This window comes from Mustela nigripes, chromosome 6 (assembly GCF_022355385.1).
Source record: "Mustela nigripes isolate SB6536 chromosome 6, MUSNIG.SB6536, whole genome shotgun sequence".
Taxonomy (NCBI): Eukaryota; Metazoa; Chordata; class Mammalia; order Carnivora; family Mustelidae; genus Mustela; species Mustela nigripes.
Window position 1 is genome coordinate 51,354,424 of NC_081562.1, and position 25,546 is coordinate 51,379,969.

At 39.8% G+C, this 25,546-nt stretch overlaps 2 protein-coding genes across 3 annotated transcripts in view; one reads left to right on the forward strand and one right to left on the reverse strand.

Annotated features, from left to right (window-relative positions):
• The first annotated feature begins 3,374 nt into the window (after positions 1-3,374).
• WIF1 (WNT inhibitory factor 1) overlaps positions 3,375-25,546 on the forward strand; it is a 68,348-nt gene continuing 46,176 nt past the window's right edge. The window contains exons 1-2 of one of the 2 annotated variants that reach the window (XM_059404711.1): positions 3,375-3,933; positions 4,441-4,580. In XM_059404711.1, coding sequence (XP_059260694.1) covers positions 3,786-3,933; positions 4,441-4,580 — 288 coding nt within the window. In that variant the 5' untranslated portion in view covers positions 3,375-3,785. The remainder of the gene's footprint in view (positions 3,934-4,440; positions 4,581-25,546) is intronic. The other variant, XM_059404710.1, reaches the window with a different exon arrangement.
• On the reverse strand, positions 23,149-23,620 carry LOC132020576 (prefoldin subunit 4-like). Its single transcript, XM_059404709.1, is given in 1 exon segment — positions 23,149-23,620. A coding segment is annotated over 1 exon segment (405 nt). The 5' UTR covers positions 23,614-23,620; the 3' UTR covers positions 23,149-23,208.

A 25,546-nucleotide genomic window follows, 5' to 3' on the forward strand; every position in this document is an offset into this window, starting at 1 on the left:
TAGCAGGCTTTGCCCCTGTTCCCACACAACAGCGCTTCTAGGATGAGTGCTGATTTTAGACCCCTCAGGCACCTTCCCCCTCCATCCCATGGCCTCTCCTCTAGTCCAAAAGTAGCAAACTCAGAATCCTATAGAAGCCCAGCAAGTCAAGTAAATGGGTGAAGCAGGTTCAACAGAAGAGTGTTAGAACTGTCAGAAGCGGAGGCCCGTTTGAATGGCAGCCACGACTCAACACCACCACTCACACACGTCCCCTTGTAAGGGAGGAATATTGCCAGATCTCTAAATTTTCCTTGAAGAAGTCTTGAGAAGCCTGGAAAAGTCTGGAGAAGCTAGAAATCCAAATTTTATGAGAAATCTTCTGATTTTCAATGTCAGCTAGCCAAATCTTTTGGGATGTACTTAGGTCTTCACCTTTTCTTTTCAAAATAAACTTTTATTTTTTAGAATAGTTTTAGATTTACAGAAAAATGGCAAAGATAGAGAGCTCTTGTCTACCCTCATACCCACATTCCCCTAATACTAGTACAGTAAATTGTTACAATTAAGGAGCCAGTATTGATACATTAGTATTAATTTATTCAGATTTCTTTAATTTTATCTGATATCCTTTTTCTGTTCCAGGATCCCATCTGGGATTCCACATTACATTTAGTTTTCATGTGTCCTTAGTCTCCTTTTGACTGGAGCAATTTCACAGATTTTCCTTGTTTTTGATGACCTTGACAGTTTCAAGGATTATCGTTCAGGTATTTTTCAAAATATCCTTGGTTTTTCTGATATTTTTCAGCTTGGTTTTTCTGATATTTTTCTCACTATTAAACAGAAGTTATGGGTTTTCAGGAGAAGGCCACAGAGATAAAGTGCCATTCTCAAAACATACCAAGGGTACACGTATTATCAGTATGACCTATCCTAGTTGACGTTGACCTTGACCACCTAGATGAGATAATGGGAGGTCTCTCAACTGTAAATTCTACCCACTGAGCCAGCCAATAAATGGTAGAATTTTCATACTGAATGAGGTTGATTTGTAATACCACCTGGCACATTATTTCCAAATTTTTATCATTTGCAAATAAATATTCTTACCTTTAATACAGAAACTGGAAACATGACCGCATTCTAAATGAAAAAGCCACTTTGCTCCTTAACAACAGAGAAACAAGCCTGAATTAGGTCTTCGGTAGCCCTTCCCTCCCAAAAAAGATACGCCCTCTTACTTTTGGAAATAGCTGACTGGCATATACCGTATGTTCTTTCCTTCCCTTTAAAATCCAAAGAGTTCAAGATTTTTAAAAATAGTATGGTTTTCTAACTATAATTGATCTAACTTTTTGTAAGTGTCCACTGCTAAGGAGAAGTGAATAGAGGGGACCTTACCCAGAGGAAGTTGAATGAGGAGAGAATTTAGCCCCTCTTTTTCTCTATCCCAAAGTGCATTTTAGGAGTTATTTCTTACTTAGTATTTGATTATAACAGCCTGTAGAGGGCGTCCTTGCACCAAGAGCCATAGGGGTTTGAGCATGACTAAGAGAAAAAAGTTTCAATAAAGACCACACTTTAGGGAATCAAAGTAAATGTCTATTGTGTTTTGAAATTATCTTTAATTGGGAGACAATTGGCATTGAAATGTTGAAGGGCTCTAAAGGTTGCCTAATGTATGTGAATACACTATATAAAGAATAGTTACTGAAATGAATTCAAAATTAATAAAATGTTTGAAAAGAGGTAAATATATTTATTTTAAAGAAAGAATCTCTGTGAGGCTTGGGACCTAATTATGATTTACTTATCAGTACGAAGTGTAGTGACTAAAAGAATGGACTCTTAAATCAGGGTGCTTAGGTTTGAACCCTGATTCTGCCCCCCTGCCAGTTGGGTAACACAAGCAACTTGCTGGGCTTTTGGGAACCGTGCTTCCCAACAGTAAAATGGAAATAATAACAGTACCTATTTAAAAGAATTGAGGATTAAGAAAGCACTTTAATTTTTATTTTATTTTTTTGACACAGAGAGATCACAAGTGGGGGGGGGGGGGGGGGGGAGCAGGCTCCCCCTGAGCAGAGAGACCTATGCGAGCTCAACCCCAGGACCCTAAGATCATGACCTGAGCCGAAGGCAGAGGCTTAACCCACTGAGTTACCCAGGCGCCCCAAGAAAGCACTTTAAAGTACTTATAAAGTTTGATGCTGTAAATTCAAATCAGTCATAATTAGACATCTTGTCTAATTACTTGTAAAGATCAACAGTTGTAAAGTTGAAAATACTTCATAATTGGAAATATTCTGTTCTTTTTAGTAACTGCTCATGACCTAACAGGTATTTAACTTAATGCATGCACAAATTCGGCTTTTCTTCTGTTTTTTGTTTTTTTTTTTTTTTCTGTTTGTTTTCCCCTCTTGAGGTGTCCACCACTCTACAAAAGACTAAGTGAAACACCACACCCTGGACACTTGATCCTTGGACATTTGTTGCAGCATCTGGGTGCTAAAGAACAAAGAGAAGTAAACAACCTTTTTCTGAGTCTGAAATCTTTCTAAGTATTGCTTTTGTTTTTGTTTTTTTTACCTTTGCTTCCATTTTCTTTGCATAGCCAAGGGATTAAGCAGGGGGCAAGTTAAGTCCCTTTTGCTGATGTCGGGTGGCCCTGTTAGACTACAGCCCACACTGCCAGCCAACTACTCTTCCCATAGACAAGGCCAGAACCTTGGTCCTGCCCCCAAGCGCCTGTGATTTCAGTACCACCGCGTGTGCCTCCAAGTTTCTGGAAACCTCAGCAAATATTAAAGGGTCCTACCCTCCCTCCCCCGACAGCGTCAGGTACGCCTGTCATCCAGCGTCCAGGGGAACCCTTCCTGGCGCCACCGGGTGAGCAGGGAGAAGAGCCTCCTCGAGCTGTGAAAGCACCCTCTTCGCTGTCTGTGCGGAATGGAAGCCCTGCGCGCCGAGCCAAGCCCAGCGCCTGACATCAAGGGCACCCCAGGACCGCAGGTCGGGTTTTACACGGATGGGAATGCGCCAAGTATCAGCGCTGAGCTGCTCAGAGAGAAACGAGAGGCGCGGAAAGGGAGAAGTGAAGGAATACGCGCCTTGCCTCGGCACCGGCATGGGGATGTTAGTCGTTGCCGTCGTCGTCATCAGCATTATCGTCACTGTCCTCAGCGCTCATTCACGCCAGGCGTGTTAGTTCTCCCGGTTCCCCCCAGGCCACGCCTCGCTAAGTGGGCGGCAGAGGAGAGGGACGTCCTAGGGGCCCCTCCCCTCGCGGGGCTTGGCAATCGCCTACACCACGCGCCCCCTCCGCGCGCGCTCGCACCCGCGCCCCGCGGCGTGGACGCGGCCTCCGAGGGTCTCGCGCCGCCAGCGCGCGCGCGCCCCCCCTCCACCCAGCGCCCCCCAGCGGCGGCCGACTGAGCCGCGTCACTCCTCGCTCGCACCTCGCTCGCGCCCTCCCTTCCCGCTCTTCCCTCTCGGGCCGTATTTAACCCCGGGGCTGTTGGCGTCGGCGTGCGTGCTGGCATCTCCCGCTTTGCCAGTCCTGCGTCTCCGCCGTCCCCGCTCTCTCCCGCGCCCCCTTCGCCTCCCCGCCGGCGCCTGCTCTCCCCTCCCACCTCCCCTGCAGGCTCTCGCGGGCTCTCTCGCACCGGAGCCAGGGGGCTGCACGCCCGGCCGTCTAAGCGGGCGCAGCTTCGGCTGAGGGAGGACTTCGCGGCCGCAGGCTGGGTAGGTGAGGCAAAGCAGGTCGAGCGGCGAGAGCCACCGGGAGGGAGGTCCGGAGGAGCATGGCCCCGAGAAGCGCCTTCCCCGCCGCGGCGCTCCGGCTGTGGAGCATCCTCCCGTGCCTGCTGGTGCTGCGGGCGGAGGTCGGGCAGCCGCGGGAGGAGAGCCTGTACCTGTGGATCGATGCTCGCCAGGCGAGAGTACTCATAGGTAAGGCTCCCGCGCCCGCTGCCTTCCCTACCTGCGTCTCCGCTCTCTCCAGCGCTTCTGTGAAAGGGGAGATGCATGCATTTAAGTGTGTTTTTAAAACTTAATTTCCAAGGAAGGTTGCTCCCTTCCACCTTTTAATCAGCTCTTTTCCATCTGAAAGCGTATGAACTTCTGTCTCCAGAGACCTCAGCTGATGTAGTTGTTCTGATCATGCTGTTGCTAGTTTCTACAACCCTGTGTTTTGGGGTGGACCCCGCGTTTAGTAGCACCCGGTGACTGTATGTCCACTCCGTTTCCTGAAACCATGTGTCTGTTGGCACAATTCTTATCACATAGCGAGGAAAATTAGTGGGCACCTAGACAGGTGCTTTGTGTATAGACGTGGCCCATACCAACTCTTTAGTGTTCTTTTTGCGTGCGTTTTCTGGTTTGGATTCTTTTAAGTCTGCCCAGTTTGATGGTTTTGTTTTGTTTTGTTTTGTTTTGTTTTGTTTTGTTTTAAACCAGGATTTGAAGAAGATATCTTGATTGTTTCCGAAGGGAAAATGGCCCCTTTTACACATGATTTCAGAAAAGCACAACAGAGAATGCCAGCTATTCCTGTCAATATCCATTCTATGAATTTTACTTGGCAAGCTGCGGGGCAGGTAAGTACTGATAATCAGGAAGGGCGCAGAAAATTACCTTTTAATATCTCCACTGCCTGATGGAAGGTAGAAATAATACTCTGTAGTGTGTAGACTGATACATTTTTACAACCATTAAGAGTGATTTCTCATGTGATCTACAAAGCAAATAAAGAATTAACTCCCGCTTATTTAAACATGTCACATAAAGATTCCCAAAGGAAAAAAGTAAGCAGTGTTCCTAAGCTTGCTATTTTGATATGACTCCATGTCTTCAGTCTGCTAGACACAAATACCAACGTCACTTCTTTCTATGATTATTGACATTAAAATTTAACATAATATCTATGCTAGAATAAAATATGTAAAACATATGGAAAAAACACATAACATCTAAAAGACTCTTTGCTGTAGTATATGCCAATCATTTTTGACATTATTTGTACTTTACGACAAATTTTAAACTCTGTGAATATTTTTGACATTGTGATTTGAAAAAAAATTTTGAATGCTATTCACTGGAACAATGTAAATGCTACATATTTCTGGTTGAAGTTCACAGCCTCAAAAGTGTCTGTAAGAACATTTGTAAAATATTGCAGGCTATTGATTTTTTAAGTACGATTTAAAATACTTTCGTATGCAAAAAGAAAACTGCAATATATTTTTATGAAGAAATATTTCTTTTATTTCTTAATACATTACCATCCTTTGTATGTTACCTTTTGTACAGTCCCAGTAATGCATAAATGAGCTCTAATTTTGGAAAGAAAAGAAGGATAAATATGATGTGAATTTAATTTCTTTTGTGCAGTTGGAGAATTACTCTAGGGGACAAATAGTAAGTAATAACTTCTTTTGCTCATGAGTTGGTAAAATGTGTCCACTATGGAAATCATTGTAATTATAATTAAATTATAATTGAATAGAATTCAATTATAATTTTGGGGGCTTTTTTTTATTCTAAATTTACTTAAATGGCTATTTTCATGAAGAATGTGATCCAGAAAACACTTTATAAAAAGTAATTATTTTGAATTGAGAAGCCACTTTGGGTCCCTCTAAATATCTGTTATATTTTGGGTGTGACCATGACCATTTTAAATGTGTTTTTCCCCTCAGGTCTGTTCTCTCTCTCTTTTTTTTCCCCCCAAAATAAACCAAATCTTAGATGAAGCTTCTAGCATCAAAACTCTTTTTTTCCCCCAAAATAAACCAAACATTTCCATGTTGTAAAAAAAGAAATAGATGTTTTGGATCCACTGAGGTTCATAACAGAAAAGTCATTTATTCTAATACCCCCATTTGGTAGATAAGTTCATTGAGGCTTCTATTGCTCTAAAGATTATTCCTTTTCTTCCAATAATTGTCTCTTCATACTTTATGGACAATTGATTTTGGAATAGTGCGAAATCGGTAATAAAACATGAATGACCTTTTGCCATCTCCTTTCTTTTCACCTGAATCTATCTGTGTTTAATCACTTGGCAGATGAAATCAATATTAATTCTGTAGTTTTGAAAAGTATATTTTCTTTACCTACACTTTTATGAATTTATGAGAACCATTAGACGATAGCTTAACTTACACCCTTTCCTGACTGAAAAGTTTTGGTAACTGTAGGAGAAACAGAAAATGTCAACAGTTCTTATTTATTTATTTCTCATATGCATTTGTCTTTTGGTGAATGGAATATGAAACAAAGCCTTAAATACCATGTCATCTACCCTGTCGCTTTATAGCATTGTACGTGTTTGCAAGCACTGAAATATTGTTGAGTATGAAATTGATCTCAGGAATGTCCCTTGTAACGGATTAGAGAAGATATTGGAACTGGCTTGGAGATGAAGCTTCTAGCATCTTTTTCTCTCTTGTTTAGGTATTGATTGCCTCTGTGGATTATCTCAATACACAGGGCAATGTTAACACCTCAGTTATCTTGCTTTTTACGTTCAGTCTGCTCTGGTTAGGTTACCACAGGTTACTAACATGAACTCTGGGGTCTGTTTTAATTAGCTGGGAGGGTAAGTGAGGCGGGCACGATCTACACGATATTGCCAAATATTGGGACATTTAAAAGTATTATTTAAATTTTATTTATTTTACCCAATAAAGTTATGTAAATCCAGCAGCATAATGTTTGAAATGCATGGAAATTTTGAAGATGAGAAAAATAATCACTTCAATGCCAATTAAGTATTTTGAAAGGCATCTCTGGCTAAAGCCAAACCACATCAAAACAACTACATGGAAAATGAAAAGTTCATTCCATTATCTAGTTATTTCATCCAAATAATATCAAACATTTAGGATTTCAACACAAGCAAAAACACACAACTGATTAACAAAATCTTAAACTTAATATAAAAGTGTTTTGGCAGCACGTGGAGAAAGTTAAACTGACATTAAGTTTGAAGACCTAGAGGCGGTAGGTGTTATCTCTTTCCAATAAATTATTAGTATAAAGTATTCGTGGGGCCATTTGAAAGAACTTTTATGTTCTACTTCAAACAAATGCAAATAAAAATTACAGTGCAATTCATTTCCCCACATCAAGTTGGCCAGGGTTTTAAGAGTGTTTTGAGTGTTTTGAGTCTATATGTTATTGAGAATGGGGCCTGCTTATTATATGTGGCTGATGCCCCCGTTAGGCTTTTTGCAAGGCTATTTGATTCTGATAGCAAAAAGCTTGCTAGACATCTTTTGACTGGAAAATTTTTCTTCCAGAGATTCATCCTAAGGAAATCATTATGGATATTAATAAAAATTTTATGTGTAAGACTCTTCCTCATATTGTGCTATTTATAAAAGTAAAAATAGGTAGAATTTAGAAGTCCAGTGACAGTGGCAGGAGAATACAATGAAGCATTAAGAAGAGTATTCCAGACATTAAAAAAAAAAAAAAACAAAGAATATTCTAGACATCTACTCAATACCATAGAAACATATTCATGACAGATTAGGTTAACAGCCTATCACAGTATCTTCTGCTTGATTCCATTATAAAATACAAAGGCAAACATAGGAATAAACAGCTGATGTGTTAGAGGTTTTTAAATGATAGGGAACTAGGAAGGGTTATGAACACATTAATGTTCCTTACATATTGGTAAATATTGCACTTGATACCCTGTATCTTCAGCCTGTAACCTCTGATTCTCCAAGTTGTCAATATTAGTTACATCTGTGTATATTACATTTTTATTTTTTCCACAATGAGTAGTGTGTATTGATTTATAATTTCAAAAACTATTTTACATTAAATATGTGCAAAAAGCTATACTTTAGAGTTTAAACTTGCATGACATTCCACATTAAAAATAGTTTACTTGTATTTATTATCTGATATCATTTTTATACCATACATGACTCAACCAAATGGTAAAACAATGATCATGACTGGATCATAACTATGGAGCCCAAATAATTCACTAATGCTTATCTGATTCTCACCAGTTTCTTTCAAGATCCCTAAAAATCTGCCTAGGAAGTCTTTCCTATCTGAAACTAGATGACCTGACCTCTTTCACTGAAATCCTTATTTTCCATGGAAAACCCTGTCTCTACTTTATCTCCCATTTAAAATACTCATTTTCTGACATGCCTTTAGATCAGAGAAGAATTTCTATTAAAGAGGTTTAGGCTTAAAAGATTTTTAGTAATTAAGGGAAAATACTCTTTATTGCTGTATATAACTTTTAATAGTTGATATTTTTCAATGAGGCATTCCTTATTCTAATTTTTCTCTAAACTTGGGACAGATAGGGTCCATGAGTGACCATTTTGGTTTTCTAAATGATGCACTAATTAAACATTTTATTTGGAAAATAACCCTTTCTAAAACTAATGACTTTCAAATAAAACTTTAATGAGAAGTTTTGTTAGACAAATCTGAATTCTAATATTAGGACACCGCTGCTGATTTCCATATGAACCAATTTGGTTCAAGGCCAAAAATTTTTGTTCCTATAGATCATATGTATATATGTTTATTTATAAAGATCATTTAGACTTGATTTTAGTAACTGTAATATATTCTATCACCTGCATATAGATGCTAAGATACTATGAATCTAGTACCCAGTTAATTGGGCATCTTTTTATGTTGGCTTTTTTTTTTTTTTTTTTTAAAGCCATGGTGATGGATTTCTGCTGAGCCATTTGTACCAGTTTTCCAACCTCCTTGTGACCAAATGCCTGGATTTCTGAGATGGTTGGCAAGGGTTGGGGTGAAGTTGGGGGTGTATGGAATAGAAATTCTCTGGGTGAAGATAGCCAGCCATTATTAACTTCCAGCCTACCACATGGGTTACCAAGCAATTCTAAGCACCTGTAACAACAGGTCCAAAAATTAAAGTAAGCTTGTTATCATGTATGATGGTCACAAGTCTTACAACCACTAGAAGTCAGTGATAGAGCCTCATTTTTCTCAATTGCAGGATGTTTAAAAACAAAACTGTAAAGTGTTATTGTGGATACAGGAAGGGAAGAGGAGAATTTTGTCTGCTGTCCTGGGAGGTAGGGGGTCACATGTATATCTTAGAAGAATTGATTATTGAGTTAAGCTGTAGAAATGTGTTATGTATCACCATAGAAAACAAAATACTGCAAATGCTGAAGATAAAGCACAGTGAGTGCAATATTTATCAATATATAAGGAGTAGAAATGTGTTCATAACCCTTCGTAGCTCCCTATCAATTAAAAAACTTCTCAAATTATTTCAAACTGCCAGAAGCAAGAACAATAATAACACAAGATCAAGTATAAGGAAAACTCAAGAACTTTACCTGGATAGTGGTGTCTTTGTGAATGATTTCAGCCGGCAGCATCCAAATTTAGCTTTAAACAGAGGAAGGTACTGTTGGCAAAAGAAAAGTCAAAAACAAATCATTTTCCTGAGAATTGACTCATATTTTTGCGATTTTTTTTAAAAAAGTGGAATCCTTCTCCTGACATCTTTCCGTAATGTGAACTAGATAATCTAATTCTGTCATTTAAATGCCCCTGAAGCTCTAGATAGCTTGTTTTTGCAATATAGTGTTTGATACAGTGTCACACTGGTCCCATTAAACTAGCCATAGTTTGTGGTCTCAAATTTCCCATTGGACTGGTTGAGGAAGGGAGACTTGTATGAACATGTTTCTTTCCTTTTCTCCCCTTGACAAAAATGAAAGAAAGGCAACAGAGAAGTGAATTTTAACTCAAACACTTCCTCTCCCTCTTCAAAGGACTGCCAAATACCTTAACTATCTTCTTCTAATTCCATAAGTTATGGTAACACTGATTATTAGTATAAAGTCCCTTAATGTGTACTGTCCACATTTTTTCCCCTAATGCAGTTATGATCGTTTTGATAGTTACAATCCAAGTGGTTGGATACTTTCCTGCTCCTGGGGTTTGCCATCATACCTTTGTGGTGGTGTTTTTTGTCACCCAGTGGAGGAAATGCCTCAGTTTTTGACCCCTGGTCCATGGTTTCAAAGTGGGAATGTGAATATGTTTACATACTGTGAGCATGATTTTTTTCAGAAGGTACTCATATCAAAAACACAGCTTTAAACTTTTAATGTTTAGATTCTGCTAGGCTGTGGTATTTTGCATTGTGGTGTTGTGGACATGCCACTAGGGATCAAAGAGTAAATCTGCAGAGAGCCCATTTCATTTAGCAAAGCAGGCATGTGCCAGCCATCTGTTGTATGTGCTGATAGAAAACAGCAGTAAGTTTCTCAAACTTTTGCCAGAAAAAAAAAAAAAAAAGCCTTTATTGCTTAGAGGAGATGAGTTACAAGGTACCTTGTAAGCCACATCTGGTTCTATAGCGATTTACATGGCACAAATGTAAACTCTGCTAGGTCTTCCTTACACGGTGGTATAAAGGCATGTAAACAAGACCTTCATCACTATCCTCTACATTTGTTCTAGACTTTAGAATCCTTGCAGAAACAAAAATCTTTTAAATTGTCGTGGTGAAGTGGAAAGGAATGATATTCAGTAAAGCATTTTGCTTTGGATTAAACTCATTTCCCTTCAATGTCCCTGATGTGTTGTGAGAGGAAAAGTTTGGGGATTAAGAGTTTAGTGAAAATGTTCTTCATCCTGTAGCTGGATCTCTGGAGGAGACATTGGCAAGTCAGGACTTCTTTTGCTGCAATAGGTTAACCAACTTTCCCATTTGCCAGCCTGGGAGTAACTTGGTTACGTTGCTGTGAACCCTTCCTGGATGGGGAGTCGTTCTCCCCTGCAGTGTTTCTCTGCCTCAAGCACTTGGTCAATCAACAAACATAGACACTGACTTGCAAAGAAGAATACATGATCCCAGCCCTCAGGAAGCTGATAGTCTAGGAAGCAAATACCTATCATGCTCATCCAAATGAGGTTAGAAAGTATAGGATTGGTTGAGAACACAAAGAAGGCCACTCTTTTCCCTGCCTGGAGGAAAGAAGGGCAGGAGCTCTTCACTGAGCTTACTGAGCAGGCGATGTCTGAATTGATTCCTGAAGGATGAGGAAGCTTTCATCAGACCAACAGGAAAGGCAAAACACCTTCCAAGTGGAGAGTTCAGGATGTTCAAGTGCATGGAGGTCTTAAAGGAGAAGGCATGTTCTAGGTGATCATGAGGGGTCTCGGATCCCCCCTGAGAGGTAATGGAAATTCAGTGAAGGGGACATCAAGATCAAATAATGGAGAATGATTATGGGGGAGGAGAAGAAGGTAGAAGCAATTCAGGGAGATTTCTTTCTTCTCTGTTGTGAAAACAATAGACAACATTTTGCGGGTTTGTCCCAGGGATATACTAAGTAAATCTTTGGTTTATGTGTTGGGTGGACAGTGGCTTTTCTACAATCATCAGTTAGCTCTTTTTTCTTATTAAACTTTTGGAAAATTTTGTGATGATTAGTCTTAGCTCCAGGTTAAATTATTTTTGGCAAATAAAGCACAGAACTATAAAAAAAAAATGGCATTTTGCAAGTGCATAGAACTTTTTAGAAAATCAATTTAATTTTCTAATAGAACTAGAACTTTGAATTTAATGTAAAAAGAAGCTTAAAAAGGACAATAATATGTTGATTTGTGAAAGAATTGATTTAGCATCTGTATTCTACTCCCATACCTTTCTAAGTATCAAGAAAAGTATAATAATGGTATAGAAATTATATCTGGCAGGCGATGCTTCCATTTAAATGATGAGAAGTGGACACTGGACATAGATTTATTTAAAATAAGCCTGCTTCTTCAACTATTTGACTTTCCTTTAAAACTTATAGTTAAAACTCTAAAGTCTGTTGCCCTCGGCCCACAAGAACGACAATCAGCCTGGTATGGTGTTAATGCTTCATCCGTTTATTTCGTTAACTTCCTTAGCTTATATGCAGCAGGGTGACCAATAAGGGGCCAAGCAATGGGGAGAGCCAATGAAAGTCCTGTTACTATGCTGATTAAATTTGAAACAACCAATGACTATGTCCTCCTTTAGGCGGGCTTCACCAGAACGTTCGTTGTTTACTTGCCTCGTATTTTGCTGGCAGTGAGCCAAGCACCATCTTGTAATGGCGGGGACTTTCCCAGCCAGAGGCGGTCCCCGACAAAAGTCAGGGGCTCCCAGGTGGCTCAGTCTGTTAGGCATCCAACTCTTGATATCATCTCAGGTCATGATCTCAGGATCGCGGAATTGAGCCCCGTGTGTGGCTCCATGCTAAGTGGGAAGCCTGCTTGAGAGCCTCTCTCTGCCCTTGCTCTCCCCTCCAGCAAATGTGTGCATGTGCACACGCACACACACATACACGCACACACACACACATAGACACACACACACACACGCATGCACACACTTTCTCTCAAATAAACAAATAAAATAAATCTTTTTAAAAGTCATAGGACAATTTCTGCTCTTTTTTCTCAGACAAACATGTGGATTTTGTCTTCTTTTTGAATTTTATAAATGAGTGTGATTAAAGAATCTTGAAAATTGTCAGCATCCTTTGCAATGCATTTACCTTTTCAGTCTCATAGAGCAGATACATCTGTGTGAGCCTGAAATGGGACAGATTCAGGATTGACTTCTTAGCTGATAATATGAGGAAGGGCATGAACACAGTTCTTGCTCTGAGGCTCTCGGACAGAATACAACTCACATCCTGGGGAAGCAAAATATGATTAAGGACCAATTCTTTGCCCTTGAGAAAACTAGAAGCTAACCAGAGAGGCAGACATAGACAAACAGATCATCCTAATAATTGCTGGGAAGTGGTACTATAGCAACACTAGGACATTCCCAGGATATAGTGAGAGCACAGAGGAGAAGTAACTCCAGAGCTGAGTCTGACTATTGAGTTAGCCAAGAAAAAATATGGAAGAGTGGATGGGTTTTTAGGAAAAGGAAACAGGTTAAGGCAAGTATAGAGACCAGAAAGTCATTATCTGGGAGCCAATACTTTGGTGTGACTGGTGTGTATGTGCAAGTAGGAAGTAAAGAGGTGGGCAGGGACTAAGTCCTAGAGGACTTTGTTCAGCATGGTAATGCATCTGGGATTTACTCTACAGACAATGTGGAGTCAGTTCATGAAAAAGTATTAAGCAGAGGACAGTAGCATCAGATTATGTATTTAGATCGTTGTGTCATGGGATAGAAAATAACTTTGAGGGTGCTTGACTGCAAGGAGAGAAATCAAAGATAATAGGATACAAGATCAGGGATGAAGGAAAAGGAAAATAGATTGGGGCAATATTTAGGAGATAAAAATCCAAAAATCTTGGTGCTAGGAATAAAGAGCATCACATTTCCTCCACTATCTGCTTCATTAACTTGGCAGTAGCCCTGTTAGCCTTTACCCCCTACCCCCAAACTCATCCTTCCTGCCCCAGGGCCTTTGCACATGAAGTTGTCTCAGCCTAGAATTCACTGCTGCTAGATATCTGTGTGGCTTGCTCACTCATTTCCCCCATGTGTAATCAAATTTCACCTCCTCTAACATACTTTCCCCTGCCTCTCCTCTGTAAAACAAACACCACCACCCTCATTACTCTTGAGTCTACTTCTCTACTGTATATTTTTATGGTCCTTAGAATAATGATTGAACCTAATTATATTTGATTATAATTGTTCAACCCTCCCATTCAATGTAAGCTCATGAGAAGAAAGACTTCGTCTTATTCACCATGTAAGTACTCCAGGTCCTACAACAGTTCCTGACACGTGATAAGCAGTTGATAACTATTAGTTGAATAAATTAATATATAAGGTAGATCCCATTATTATTCCCATTCAATAGATAAAACAACTGAGACAGAGAGGAGCAAGAGAAACATAGGTAGTAAGTGGCAGAGCTGGAATTCAAACCTGGACAGCTGGGATTCAGAGCCCTTGCTCTGATAAGTGCTAAACAGAGGTATGAACAGAATGGGAACACAGAAGGAGGCAACAGCTAACTTTGGCTGAGGAAGGAGGCGAAGACTTTGCCAGAGAAGATACAACAATTGAACTGGGGCTTGAAGCTGTGTAATCAGCTGAGACAGAGGAGTCAGGTGTAGGGAGGAGGGCTATTCCAGACAGAGGCAAAGGAGCTGTGAAAGCGCATTCTAGGAGAGGCGAATGGTGCCCTAGACAGGCGCTGAATGTATGCAACCGAAAATATTGGGGGCTGGGGCTGGGGACACCATGTGTGTGTTTGTGAGGAGAAGAGGCTGGATGTTTGGGAAGAGCCAGAGGGAGAAATAGTAGAACCGATGGAAAGGTCAGTTAACCCAGTTCTTTTATCTATAAGAGAAGCAGTTTGGATTACCTCTAAGTGCCTTCCAAATTCTAAAATATTATGATTCTATCTCTTAAGTAAAATATCTTCAATCCTTTAACATTAATGGTAATACCTTCATTCAAATTGTGGTAACTGTCTCTGTTTTTTTTTTTTTCTTTTAGACAGATTTAGAAAGATTCTTCCTCCAAATTTGTCTTATTTATTGTCAAATTTAAAGAGGTTCATCTCAGAATACTCTTTTATTTATTCAACATTGATGATAATTGTCAATACTTGTGTAACACATACTCTTGGCCCATACTTTGCCAGTAGTCTCCCATCAGATGTTCACAGAAGGCATGAGTGAAGCACTAGTATGATCCCCAGTTTATAAAATGAGGAAACTAGGGCACAAGGAAGTCAAATTTTTTGCCCAAGACCATGCAGTATATATGGCTTTATACTTCAGAGACCTCTCTGTGACAAACTTCTAGAATGTCTTCTCACTCAGAAAACAACAATTCAAAGAACATTTATCAAAGCTTACTCTGTGTTAGGTTCTGAGAATACAAATTCTAATTGATCTAACCGCTTTCTAGGAATCTGCCAGCTGGTGGTAAAGACTGGCATAGAAGGCAATAATTGGGTTGAGTTCTCAGGGCCTACATGTATGGTTGGATGGGATTTTTTGTTGTTGCATAAGGTAACCCGACCAAAGTGGCAAGTTCAACCTGCCCGAGCTGAAATCCAGCTCACTTCACTTGTCAAGTCTGATAGTGTGCCACAGAGCTACCTCTGTCCAGAGGGGACATTTCTACCTAATTTGCACAGAACCTTCATGTGGGCTAGATGACCCTCATGAAATGCCCTAAGAGAAGTACTGTGGAAGCATAAAGCCAGAGGGTTTTGCCATTGATCAGGTAAATTTACAATTACTTACATTCCAAAGAAGATATCACAGAACAGGTAACATCTAACCTGGGTCATGAAAAGTGTTCAGTAGGCAGAGAGTGACCTCGGCAGGTGGGGCTGGACGAGGCGTCCTATGTATACTGAATGACCCAGAGGAAAGTACACAAGATTACAAATCAGTGTGTATTTGGAGAAGGATTATCAGTCCCCAAAGCTTGGGAAGATTATGATTTCTGTATGCCATAGTTGACTTGTCTTACAGAAAATAGGGAGCATAATAACGTAGATGGTAATGTCATGTCTGCATGAAAGCAGACTTTGGTGGAAAGATAATTTTGGTTAGCAGAGGAATGGCAGAGGCTGGGGTTCCTGGCTGAGGACTGGGACCCAATTAGGAAGTTATTTAAGACATTCCCAGGTGACAAGAGCGTGAAAGAAAGTGGGCAGTGAGGAGAGGGGGGTAAGGAGCAGAGTCCAGAGCTATCTGTCAGTATGACTGCAACGAGGGTGTTTTGGAAATGAGGGACTAGAGGATGACTCCTGGGATAGATGGACAGATGCTTGGATAGTTATGTCTTAACTGAGAAAGTAATTACAGGAGCAAGAGCAGAACTGTTTGAGGTACAAAAGCAGTGCAGCCCACTTGGAAATTCTTGAACACGAATTTTCTGCTGAACATCCAGATGGCAGAGTCTGGTATGAATTTGAAAACTTGAGTCTAGAGCGAAGATATGAGATGTAGAATAGAAAGACTGATTTTGGAGATCTGGGGGACTTCTTCTGGACCTCCCTTCCTTCCTTCCTTATTTTGACCTGAACTCAGTAAATAGCTGAGGACTTAGCTAATGCCAAAGCTCATGCTGAGTGCTAAAACATATATATATATATATATATATATATATATATATATATATATATGTAAATAGTATATGAAGTATATGAAGATTACCCTCAAGGAGATCAAGCTTGGCCTCAGCCTAGTGTCACAACAGAGATGAACAAAACAACAACAGTGCAATATTAAATGTGTTATAATTATAGAATGAAAAAGGTGCATAACTCTGATGGGAGAGGTATGAATTAACCCACATAGGGTTCCTGGTGTTCTTCAGGGTATAGCCTGAAACCTATAAAACTAATATATGCACACTTGCTATATATGCTTACCTTCATGGCTTTCATGTACTTGAGATAGTTTGACCTCATGTATTCTGCCTCCTTCTTGCCACTATTATTACTATTGTTTTGGAAATGAACAGGACAAATGTCACTATACCACTAGGTGACAGAGAACATCATCCCTCCAGAATTAAGCATCTAGAACTACTCTTGAGGAAGTGGTCAATGTGGGCTGAAGATAGTCCTGAATAAACCCATGCCATAGGGTTTGTTTGTATGTCTTGTTTACAAGGGCTGTTCAGTATTAGTCATGGGTGTATTCCCCAGGGGGGTGATTCACATCTGAAGTCAAGTCCACATAGATTATCTCCTACTTAAGGCAATACCCAGATGGATCCCCAATAAACTTGTAAAATTACTCTGATATCTACCTTTTGAGGACTCAGTGAAACTGTTTGATTCCTGTCACTTGTAACTTCAACCAATATTCCTGTTTCCAGTTGGAACTTGATTAAGACTTTGAAATTGTATTTATATTGCTGTCACTTACAGCAGTAGCCAGCAGGTGGCAATGTAAAAGTTATTTCTATGTGGAATTTTACCCCTCAACAGTTCTTAAGCCTGGGGGGGTGCTGTCTGTCTAACAGAGACCAATTTGTGGGATACTATGATCTGACACAACTCATTTCAATGGACCATTTATATATTGAGTTAGTTAGGAAAAAAACCTGTTTCAAATTCCATGTCACTGAAAGCATTAAGACTCAGCATAGATTTGAGAACTCATCCTAAATAACTTCAAATGTGAATGATTTCATTTTACATATATATTCTATTTCCTCCTTTTAAACAATTGCTCGATTTCAGGCTGGAGTCAAGCTTTGAATATCTCTCCATATTCATACAGTGTTTTCTTTGCCTTCGCTGGCTGTATCTTTAGGTGTCAGCAGAATAACAGTGTTAGAAGAGATCCCAGAGCTCCTCTACCCCATCAAGCCCAACTTTTTCTGAAGCATCCCTGAATCATGGTCTCTCAACCCCTAGTTGAACATGCTTGGTGGCATGGAACTTAATAGGGCAGATGTTCCTGAATACTTTTAATTGTTTTTATCAATGAAAGTTTTCTTCATAATGGTTTACAACCTACCTTCCCACTGTAACTTGAATATCCTGAAACTCTAAGTCTATGAGCTCCCATTTGGGGAGTCCTGCCTTGCATTTATACCCTGAAGTTTGTTGACTTGTCCTCTCCATTGGGAATGTAGGGTCTCTGGTTGATTTACCCCTGCTTCTTCCCTAGTGAAGATCAGCTATTTCAATGAGTTCTTAGAAGGAATCTGCACATTCCCTCCTAGAGGGAGATATCTTGACCCCTGCTGCTACAATGTGGCTCAGGTGAGACCCACCTGTCAGTTCTAGATTCAGCCTTTCCATGTTCCCTGAGCTATAAAGATTCAAGGGGCCACAGAGGACTGTAATCTCCATAGGCCTCACATTCTCAGAGTAACTTGATGTCCTGTGCCAAAATAGGGAAACTACCCCCTTCCTCAATTTGACATTAAACATTGCCACCTGGCACTGAAAAGAGCATGAATTAAGGCCCTTGACCTCCACTAGACACCAACATTAATTTCCTGCAACCCATGTGCCCACACACCCCAATTTCTCAGCCCCCCCCCCCATGAGCCACTTTGCATTTCTTCAACCTTGATTCCTAAATATGTAGCAAAAGTATGAAAGTATCACAGACGGCATTTCCTGGTACTCTGCTCTTTATATTCTGATGAGAAGAGAGTTCATTGCTAGAATAAGAGATTACTTCTAGAATTGTGAAATCATCTTTTAGTGTATAAAACTGTGTGGTAAACTAGAGAAGAAGAAAAGGGAAGAGGGGAAGAGAAAAAGGGAAATAACTAACACTTAATATGGTATTCTATGTGCCAGCCATTGTGCTAATGATCACTTTTCCTCACTATCTAGTTTAACTCAACAACCTACGAGATAAGGGCTACAAATATTCCCACTTTACAGAAATGGCAACTGGGTCACAAAAAGGTAATGTAACTTGCCTAAGGTCACACAACTAGTGGGTAGTGGGGCCAGGATTTAAACTCAGGTAATCTGACTCCAGAATCCATGAGGAAACTGCAACCTGAGCTCTTTAAAACAAATATTTTTTCCTGAATCAGATCTTTACTCTTTAGAGAGTCTATGGCACACACACCATGTGCTGTGGAACATGAGCTAGATAAGATGCTGACCGATAAGAGCTGACACTCTTAAAGGAGGCTGAAATAGCATGGTTTTTGTAAATATTAAGTGCACTCACTTGACAGTGTCATGTGTACTAGGTTAAAATGGTTAAATATCATGTGATTTAACCTAATAACAAGAACTGTCATTGATGAGCTATTTACCATGAGCCAGCTCCTATTCTAAGTAATTTATATGGATTACCTAATTTCATTCTTGGACCAAGTCTGTGACTTGAAGATACTATTTTTATCTCCATCGAAACACATGAGAAGGGGCGCCTGGGTGGCTCAGTCAGTTAAGTGTCTGTCTTTGGCTCAGGTCATGGTCCCACGGTCCTGGGATCGAGCCCCGTATCGGTATCAGCGGGAAGCCTGCTTCTCCCTCTCCCATTGCCCCTGCTTGTGTTCCCTCTCTCACTGTCTCTTTTTCTCTCTCTCTCTCTCTGGCAAATAAATAAATAAATAAAATCTTTAAAAAATAAAACATATGAGAAGGCTGAGGCGCTGAGAAATTAGGTAACTTTTCCAGGATCATACCTTAGTCATCTGTAGAGCCTGGGTGTGAACTGTGGCTGTTGGATGCCAAAGTAGGGATATGGAAATATATATTGTTTCACTTCTGTGTCACACAAGAGTAAGCTGATCTGTTGATCCAAATTAATTTTTTTCAAAGATTTTATTTTTATTAATTTATTTGACAGAGAGAGAGAGAGAGAGAGATCACAGGTAGGCAGAGAGGCAGGTAGAGAGAGAGGAGGAAGCAGGCTCCCTGCTGAGCAGAAAGCCCGATGTGGGGCTCGATCCCAGGACCCTGAGATCATGGCCCGAGCCAAAGGCAGAGGCTTTAACCCACTGAGCTACCCAGGCACCCCCCAAATCAATTTTTAATGAAGCAGCTTCATTTAGAGTGTTCTACCTTACCAGGCAGATACCAGATTAACCAAGTCAAGATCTCGCTTAGAAGCTAAATGGAACGAATACAAAGTCCACTTGACTCCAGACTGGCTGATTGTCTCTGGTTCCCAATGTTTGGTCATTAAATGTATCTGATTTCTTGGGTATCAGCAGGCTTGAATTTGGAGAGTTATCATTGCCTGTCCTATGTTGTCTAGGGTTTAAGGGAACATTTACTCAGTGAGGGAGACTATGCAAATTGGTACAGCTCTCTTGAATTAAGGTAAGAGATTTCTATCACAGTGACACCTTTCTGTATTGCACTTAAAGTCTGAAACATGCTTTCATTTGTCTCATTGAGTTCATCAGTCCTTATAACTGAGAAGTTATGCATTACTGACTGGGTAGATAATTAAATACGAGGAATAACTGTGATAATTTGCAATGAATGGCCTTTAGCCCAAAGTAAAATAACTCAAACCTGATCTTTAATAGCTGTGCATTCTTCTATAATGCATGAAAAGATTTGCATTTGTGATTTTATAGAAATACTTTTACCTTTTGATAAAAATAAATAAAGGCCCATTTGATAAATACTATTTTAATTATATGGAACCATTCTCAGTGGAGAATATAAGTGGATTACCATTCCATGCCATGGTAAATGTAGAAATAATAGCCCTTTGTCTGTTTTCATACTTGGTATTTCAGATATTTGTTGCCATCAATTCCTTGAGAAACTCTGCATAGCCAAGACTTTACTAGACTGGTATTTACATGATTGTAGAAAGTTTCCCCCTTAATATAAAACCCTTCAAGTTAAGGGAGGTGATTGAAACTGCCCTTTTGAGAGGGGCATGGGGCCAGCACTAGGGTGAGTGAGACAAGCAACACACTCCGGGTGCCTGTGTGAACCTAGGAGTGAGCACCTCCATAAATTTACACTCTGTGTACCTTGATCACCACTCCCTAGTCCAGGCCCTGACTGCACCAGAGAACAGGATATAAGATGGTTAATGTTACGTGTCCACTTGACTGGGCCACCAGATGTCCAGACATTTGGTCAGACATTATTCTGGATACATCTGTGAGGGTGTTGTTTGGATGAGATTAACATTTGAATTGGTAAAGTGAAGGTATGTGGTACATCCCAGTGTGGATGGGCCTCCTCTGATCAGGTGAAGGCCTGAAGGGAACAAAAAGGCTGACCTTCCCATGAGCAAGAGTGAACTCCTTCTGCCTGACTGCCTGCAAGCTAAACGCTGGCTCTCCTGGGGTCTTGAGCCTGCCTGCTTTCAGACTGGAACTTATCCCACTACCTCTTCTCGGTCTTTAACTTGCCAGCTGCAGATCTCAGGCTTCCCAACATAATCACATGAACCAATTCCTTATTATGTATCTATCTACCTCCTTTATCTCTCTCTCTAGCTGTCCATTTATTATTAGTCTGTCTCTCTACATCTATCTTATTGATTCTTTCTGGAGATCTTTAATACACTGATTTCTCTGTCTTAGCTGCCTAACAGGAGAGAAGTGACTATCAAAGAGAAGTGAACAGCAACACGGGCCAAATCTTGACCAACTTAAATGCTTGGGGCCTTGGTTTCTTCAAGTGCTAAAAGGAAATCATTAATTTTCTTCTTACACTGGCAGCAAAATGCAGTGGCATAATATGTACAAAGTACTTGACACATAGTCGACACTAAAAAAGTGGGGTCTTTTCTTCCTTTTGTATTAATGAGCTGTTAGTGCTAAGAGGGAGCCATGAAGCCAAAGAAAGGTAATCAGCCGGATCCCAGGCTAGGGAGTGTGCTGGCCAGGTGCCCAAATTCCACCATTAAGTGATGGAGTCCCAGCCTCTGAACTCAGAGCATCACACTGAGCTGGCCTCAGGAGACCCGGCTCCTTGCTCGGCTGCCACACCATCATGTGGGACCTCAGAAAAGTGGTTCATTTTCTTTCTCATCTGTAAAATAAAGGGTTCCTTCCAGTTCTAAAATGTCTGTGATTTATTAGTCATTATCATTCCAGCCTTGTTCTTGGTTCTGTGTTTGAATTCAAATCACAGAAGGAAAATAACTTGGACAGTACCATTCATTGTAACAAAAAATAAAACAAACTTTGAGCAGGATTAACTTTTCAGAATACTTTTGGCCTGAATAATGCCAGTCAAATCTACCAAAATCTATTTTAGGCAACTTTTATCAGGTTTCCTATTAGCTTGATTTCAATTTGACTAATAAACTGATTTTAGAAGTTTAGCTCTGAGGCAGGTAGACCAGACAGCTGTATTAATATAACTGATACATATTACTCATATTTACCTTTTAAGATCTTTTTACTAATGATTATTACTTTTTACTAATGATTATTACTAATGATTAATACTAGGTAGTATTTACCTTTTAAGACCTTCTTCAAATAGTAGTTCCTTTCTAGATATTGATAATGTTTATTCTTTGCTTGGCTCTTTACAAAGAACTGAGGAACCCAGTTGGAGATTTTGTCTTGCTCTTAAAAATTGAGGGTAACTGCGAACTGTCTTTGTAGTAATTATAACTTGCAAAACCCATTACTCAGTTACATAAACTGGACTTCATTAGAGTTTGCAGTACTTAATTTCCTGGGTATAACTATTTCTTTTTATGAATCCTCATAGAGTTTTATTTTAAGTTCATTACTTTTTTCCATCATAAACTAGTACACCCTCTAAAAGTCTTTGGAAAATACAGAAACAGAGAAGGAAGATTGGGAGAGGGGAAGTCATGTACAGTTAACTCACATAAGAAAACGCTAACATTTTGGTGTTTTTCCATCTAGTGTTTTTCCATTCAAGCAATGATTTTTGTGCCCTTTTTTGTTTTTTGTTTGCTTAAGGATAGTGGAGCAGTTTCCCATGTTATTCCATATTCTATAGACATGATTTTTTTTTAATCGGCTACACAATATTCTGTGGATTATTTAAACATTCTCCTACTTAGATTGTCTCTAGGTAATTTTTCACTGTTATTAAAAACACGGTGAAGAGCAACCCGACGCATAAAGCTTTTTCCATATTAGGATTTCTTCCTTAGGACTGAGTTCCACAAGTGGAATTTCTGAGTCAAAGCACCTGATCATTGTACCACACGTGGCATATCCATGAGTGCTGAATGGTTTGTAATGGTTAGTACATACTTTCAACAGAATTATGCAAGGATATCCTTTTTAGTATTCTTCTGTGGCTTATTTCTAAACCTCTAAATGAAGCTTTCCAAATGGTACTGGTGGCTGTTGATTTGTGCCTGCATTTTTCAAGTTGTCTCAGTAGGAATTTCATACTGTAGGGGGCAGTGAGGGATCAGTAAGTGGCTCTCCTTTTCCAGAGAGAGAGAGTTGTTAAGGTTAGTCAAAGGTAAAAAACTACAAAGGGTGATTTTTAATTGTGAACACAGAACTCTTCAGGTATATATTAATTTCAAATTATAAGTACAAATACAAAACTAGTGGGTGATTCCCAAAGATTAAAATAAGTCACTCCTTTTTAACATAGCAAGGAAACCCATTTCCTATCAGTTTTAAACGAATATGAATACATATATGAGTTTTTCTGAGTGTTTCATGTACATATATAGATATATATTTATTCAGAAGTGTTTTGAAATAATAGTGATTGGAACATTTATTTCTTTTTTTTTTTCATTTTAAACAATATTCAAGTTTATTAAACAAATTAAAAATAAAGTATTATAAAATGTTTAACTGTCATCAGCTTCGAGGTTTATGTTGCTCCCAAATTTTGCATATAACTGAATTTTCAGATCCGCTAACACTCGCTGAATTGATTCCACTCTGGCTTCTAAGGCGTCGATTTCTTCTTGCAAATTTTTCTTTGCTTCTTCTAACATTTCCTGTGTTTATTCTTGAGAATGGCTAATGAAAACATCACCAATTTGATAAGGTATCATTAAGCAATCATCATCTGCAAGCATGATGTCCTCACAAGCATCTTCCAAATTCTGGAGTTGTTTCTTTTTAACTTCTATTTCCTCCTTCAGCTCTGTGATTCTACTCGTGTTCCGTGCAAATTTGTTTATCTTTTGTTGATCTTCAAAAGTAACGTTGACATCTTCTGCAGCCGCCTTCTTCATGGTGGCCGCCATCTTGGGACTGGACTCGGAACATTTATTTCTGCACGTATACTCTTGAAACAAATTTCTTACATATGAAGGAATTTATTCTCCCAACACTCTGCGATATAATTTTCTCAATTTTCAAAGGGACAGGATAGGGAAGGATCAGCAAGTAGATCACCTTTAAAACCTAAAGAGCTGTCGTCATCAGCAGCTAGAAGATAGCACTTTCTAAGAGAATGAATCGCATGTTTACCACATTTATCAAAATAAGGGAACTCTGAGCAAATAAATATGCTTAAGGTGTTCCATAAAAGAGAAAACAAATTAAGTTGCTGGTCCGAGCTCCCAGAGCTGTATATCCAAGTGGAAAAAGGAGCAAGAGTTGATATAGAGGATTCTTTAAAGAAAAGTACTCAGACATCCAAAGAGCTGGTTTCATCTGAACCAGAAGTCTGAGATGAGTAAATATTCTGCATTTTAGACTTTGAAGTGTCTGTTAACTTGTTCTAAATTTACTCTCCATGGAATAAAGTGGTTCAGGGAAGGAAAAAAGTCCTGGTAGGTAGACAGAAATTATTGTTTATAAACTGCTGGCTTCTGTGCTGCAGAGATCTTCTGTAGCCACTTCAAAGACTGGAGCCCTCGTGTACTTCTTTGAGAAAAATCTCCTGCCGCGAGCCCATGGCACACAAAAGGGAAATGGACAGGTCTGATGGAGGGAAAGCATTCTTATTCTAAGCCGCCTCATGTATTGGTCATCAAAATAGTACCTCTTCATTTTGAAAACATCAGAAATTGATAAAGGCAAAAGTGTACCTTCAAGGATCTCTGAGCAGCATATTTCCAGGTTTGCACGTTTCTGGGAAGATGAGTCATCAGATGCTAGGTCATAAGATCACAGAACTAATATCCCGAGACTTCAACATTAAGAGCTGACTTTTTAAAAGATTTATTTATTTATTTTAGAAAGAGAAGGAGAGATGGGTGAGAGGCTGAGAGGGGGAGAGAGAGAATCTGAAACAGACACGCCTCCCCCGATTTAGTGCAGAGCCCGACATGGAGTTCAATTCTCCACAACTTAGAGATCACGACCCTGAAATCACCACCTAAGCCCAAACCAAAGGTCAGATCCTTAACCCACTGCACCATCCAGGTGCCCCAAGAGCTAACTCTTTATTGAGCCCAGTTCTCTATCAGTTATGTATGCAGAATGAACTCTGTTCATTGCCAGTGCTCAGGAGGCACTCTGGAAGGATTTGTGCTAAACCCTGGAAAAGACTTGCCAAGTGTTGCCTCCACTCAGAATCACAGATTCTTAGAGGGGAAGGGAATCTTAAAGGTTCCTTCAACCTCCATAGTTTTCAGATTAGAAAACCGAGGACCAGAGGTGGTAACGGACTTTCCGAGGACCAGAGTTAGCAACAGAGCTGGCTAAAGAATGTGTATCTTCTGACAGCCAGAGCAGAGCTTTCCACTTTGTTTCAGTCTTCAACTTAATCCCGTGAGAAGGTAACATCACCACATCACAATGCAACAGTCCCACAAAATGTGTAAGGAAAGAATTGCTCATAAGTTTTCTCCTGGAATAAAGAATAAGGAAGTCTGTTGATCTGTTTTTAGGTTGGACAGTCCAGTAAACACACACACACACAAGCACATGCACATTGATGTGAAATTTTGAGGCAGAGCTGGATGAGCTGGTCACTGCTCTGAATAGCAGGATGAGGCAATAGGGATAGGACACTGAGTGGTTCTGCCCATGACACATTCCACCAAGCACCAGGGCCCGGGATGTGTAGGTATTTAACAATAGTAGTGCCCCAGAACTCAGACTAATATCACTGTTGGGTTCTTTTTCTCTTTAATTGGAACAGTGTAACAGAGACAGTGGTAGGGAAGTATCATGGAAAGGACAGGCCTTGGAAATATAATTTAACCTCCCTGGCCTTCAGTTTCCCCA